The sequence below is a fragment of the Frankliniella occidentalis genome, unplaced genomic scaffold (assembly GCF_000697945.3).
Source record: "Frankliniella occidentalis isolate FOCC.00 unplaced genomic scaffold, Focc_3.1 Scaffold10, whole genome shotgun sequence".
Taxonomy (NCBI): domain Eukaryota; kingdom Metazoa; phylum Arthropoda; class Insecta; order Thysanoptera; family Thripidae; genus Frankliniella; species Frankliniella occidentalis.
The window spans coordinates 2,616,544-2,619,354 of NW_026267140.1; the positions used below are offsets into that span (position 1 = coordinate 2,616,544).

At 54.8% G+C, this 2,811-nt stretch overlaps 1 protein-coding gene across 1 annotated transcript in view; it reads left to right on the forward strand.

The window, feature by feature from the left end:
- Nucleotides 1–753: 753 nt before the first annotated feature.
- Nucleotides 754–2,811, forward strand: part of LOC113212636 (uncharacterized) — a 20,072-nt gene continuing 18,014 nt past the window's right edge. The window contains exon 1 of the mRNA XM_052277404.1: nt 754–1,140. Within this exon, the coding sequence (XP_052133364.1) occupies nt 1,138–1,140 (3 nt within the window). The 5' untranslated portion in view covers nt 754–1,137. The remainder of the gene's footprint in view (nt 1,141–2,811) is intronic.

Consider the following 2,811-nt stretch of genomic DNA (forward strand, 5'->3'; position numbering starts at 1 on the left):
CACTGCAAGCAGCCTGATATTTACTCGTGGCGCTGCAACAACGTGTCAATGACAATCGTGGGAGTCAATCACGGTGGCGCTGTGCGGGGCGGGGCGGGGCGGGGCGGGGCGGGGCGGGGTTGGCGCCGGCAGGTCGTGGTGGATCAACTTCACCAGTCTCGTCACGTAGCGGACGCAGACGGAAAGGAACTAACAGGTGCAGGCGTGCTGCCAATGACTCGGTCCGGGTTTAATTCGTCCTGCTGCCAAACCCCCCAAAACTCTCTACACGCGCGGATGTGCCACCGTGCCAAAGCCGTGTGACCCACGTACTTTACGCGCGTTGTGCTTTCCTTTCCCTTTTCTCCGCTTCTCTTTCACTCCCGGGCGGGACGATGTGCTCTGTTCGGTTCCTCTCTCGAATTATGGCCGCTGGAGCGACCAGCTGCAGTCCCCCCCTCTTCCCCCCAACCCCCTAAAACAGAAAAGAAAATGAAACAAACTTGCCTCTCCTCCCTCTCGTCCAGGAATTAGGCGCCAGGCACGCGACGAGCACGGCGGCGATATCGATTCACTTCCCAGATTGCCACCGCGTTAAGCGCGTGCTGAGCGAGCGCAGTCCGCACGCGTGTCGGGTGCGAACAAGCGGCAGGGCAGCGCGGCGGGGCAGCGCGGCAGGTGAGCGCATCGCCGGCATCGCCGGCATCGCCTCCCCGCGCGTGCGGCGTGTCCTTTCTATCCCCCTCCACCCCCTCGCCAGTGACCCGCAGCCTGCCGCCCCTCTCTCCCTCATTCGGCGGAGGGGATTTACGCAGCAAAACGAGTACGGCGCGGGTCTCCCCGGGCAGTCCGTTCGCAGCAGCAGGCCAGCGGCGACAAACACGGCAGGACGACGAGGAGTCGACGGGGCTGTAGAGTGACACCGCCGCACCACCCTGACTGGATAGCGTGACCGCGCCGGGGAAGAGGACACCCGTCCAGGATAGAGCTCTTGTTGTCCGGGCGCACACTCTGCTAGAGCACACATCCTGCTGGAGAATATCGCCGCAGAAGGAGTCGCTGGAGAAGCAGCCGCGGGTTGAGATCATACTGCGGGGGGAATGCAGCAGCAGGAGGCCTAATCACACCAGCCACCAACGCCCGGCCCGGCTCGGCAACATGGTGAGTATGAAAGCAGCACAATGAAGGGAGTAAGAGATTCGAGCGGACCTTCAAAAGTGCACAGACGCCGTGCAGTTTGCGTGTATATTAGAAGAGTTTAACACAACACTTCTGCTGCACGATCACTTCAAGCATCGCGACTGCGATCCCATGGAGTGCGATGCACTGCGTAAAAGGAGGCGGGGTTCAACGTATCAAGCCACCTAGAATAGCATCTCGTTCATCCTGAAAAATGTAAAAACAATTTCCGTCTGTTTATACCAAGGATATCCCTGTTCGTCTTCAGACACGATGTAAAGTGTGTTGTATAAAGAGGAGAAACCGAGGAAGTAACTGTAATCTAAAAGACAAGAATAACACGCGTTCCATGTGGGTGTGAGGTCATTCAAACTTGTAAGAATAGTGCTGCTGGGCATAGGTTGCAGGCGGTCGCAGGCACTTGCAGGATCTGCAGGGGCGCAGAGCACAGGGCGCAAGCGAAGGAAGCTCGGAACGGATCAGATATAGTCAACTGTCAGAGATCACGGTTGGGGACCTTAAGGTGTCACTCCCCCTGCTAGCGACGGCATCCTTCATCCTCTGTTTTGACACTTGTGAAATGTTCGGCATCGTATCGTTTTGGCGCAGAAGCACATCCTTCGTTAAATTGGTATAGAAATGGCATCTCCCCTCCCGCCTCCATCGCGCCTTTTCGCCTTGACTCGCTTGCGTGAGAGAAGCCTGAACATGATTTACTCTTCGTCATGTTTCATTCATGGCCCGAGACAGGCGTGTATCGATATCCTTGTGAAACAGCCGATCGGTAGTGCGGGGCAAGCTGGAGCCGGGCGCTAACAAACTACTGGACGCGGCTGAAGATGCGATGTGTCGTCTCTGCACACTGATAGAAATAAAGTGTTCAACTGCCAAGGATCGCAAATATTAAACAGCGTTTCGCATACTAGCAGACTAGGTGTTAGACTGGAAACAATCCGAACATTTTAAAGTGGGGCTGAGCACTTATTGAAATATGTGGAACTAAAGTGCTAAACACTTTAAGGACAGGCTTGTTGAACACTTCACATATCAGTCTATTTCAGCCACCAAAACCAGAGTTAAGTCAAATCTATCTTGTCTTCGATGCAATGGAGGTTTATCTCCTATTCCCAATATTAGAAAAGAAGTGTAGAAGTGTTTTATTCGTAGTTTTGCAATCTGGACCTGGATCGGTTCACAGATACGCCCCACTACCATCTATCCTCCTTTTATTTATTTATATATCGGTTCTTGGAGATGACGCCCGCGCCAAGTCTGCGCAATATCCATATTTTTTCGCGACACCGTCATATCTCGGCGCGCGCGTTGCCTGTCTGCGGAGATGGATGCCTCCAGAGGCGCAGCGGGCCGACAAGAGCTCCTCGCACGGCGCGTTCAGTCAAAACTTATTCCGCGATACTTTGTTTGTTTTATTTTTTACAAACAATAACGCGAGGCGCTCATTCATTGGCACATCGCAAGCGGGGTCTAGTGTCACCGCAGCGCAGACCCCGTGCGGGTAATCCAGTCTGTTGTGTCTGACTGCGATCGCGCACACTGCAAGCAGCCTGATATTTACTCGTGGCGCTGCAACAACGTGTCAATGACAATCGTGGGAGTCAATCACGGTGGCGCTGTGCGGGGCGGGGCAGGGCG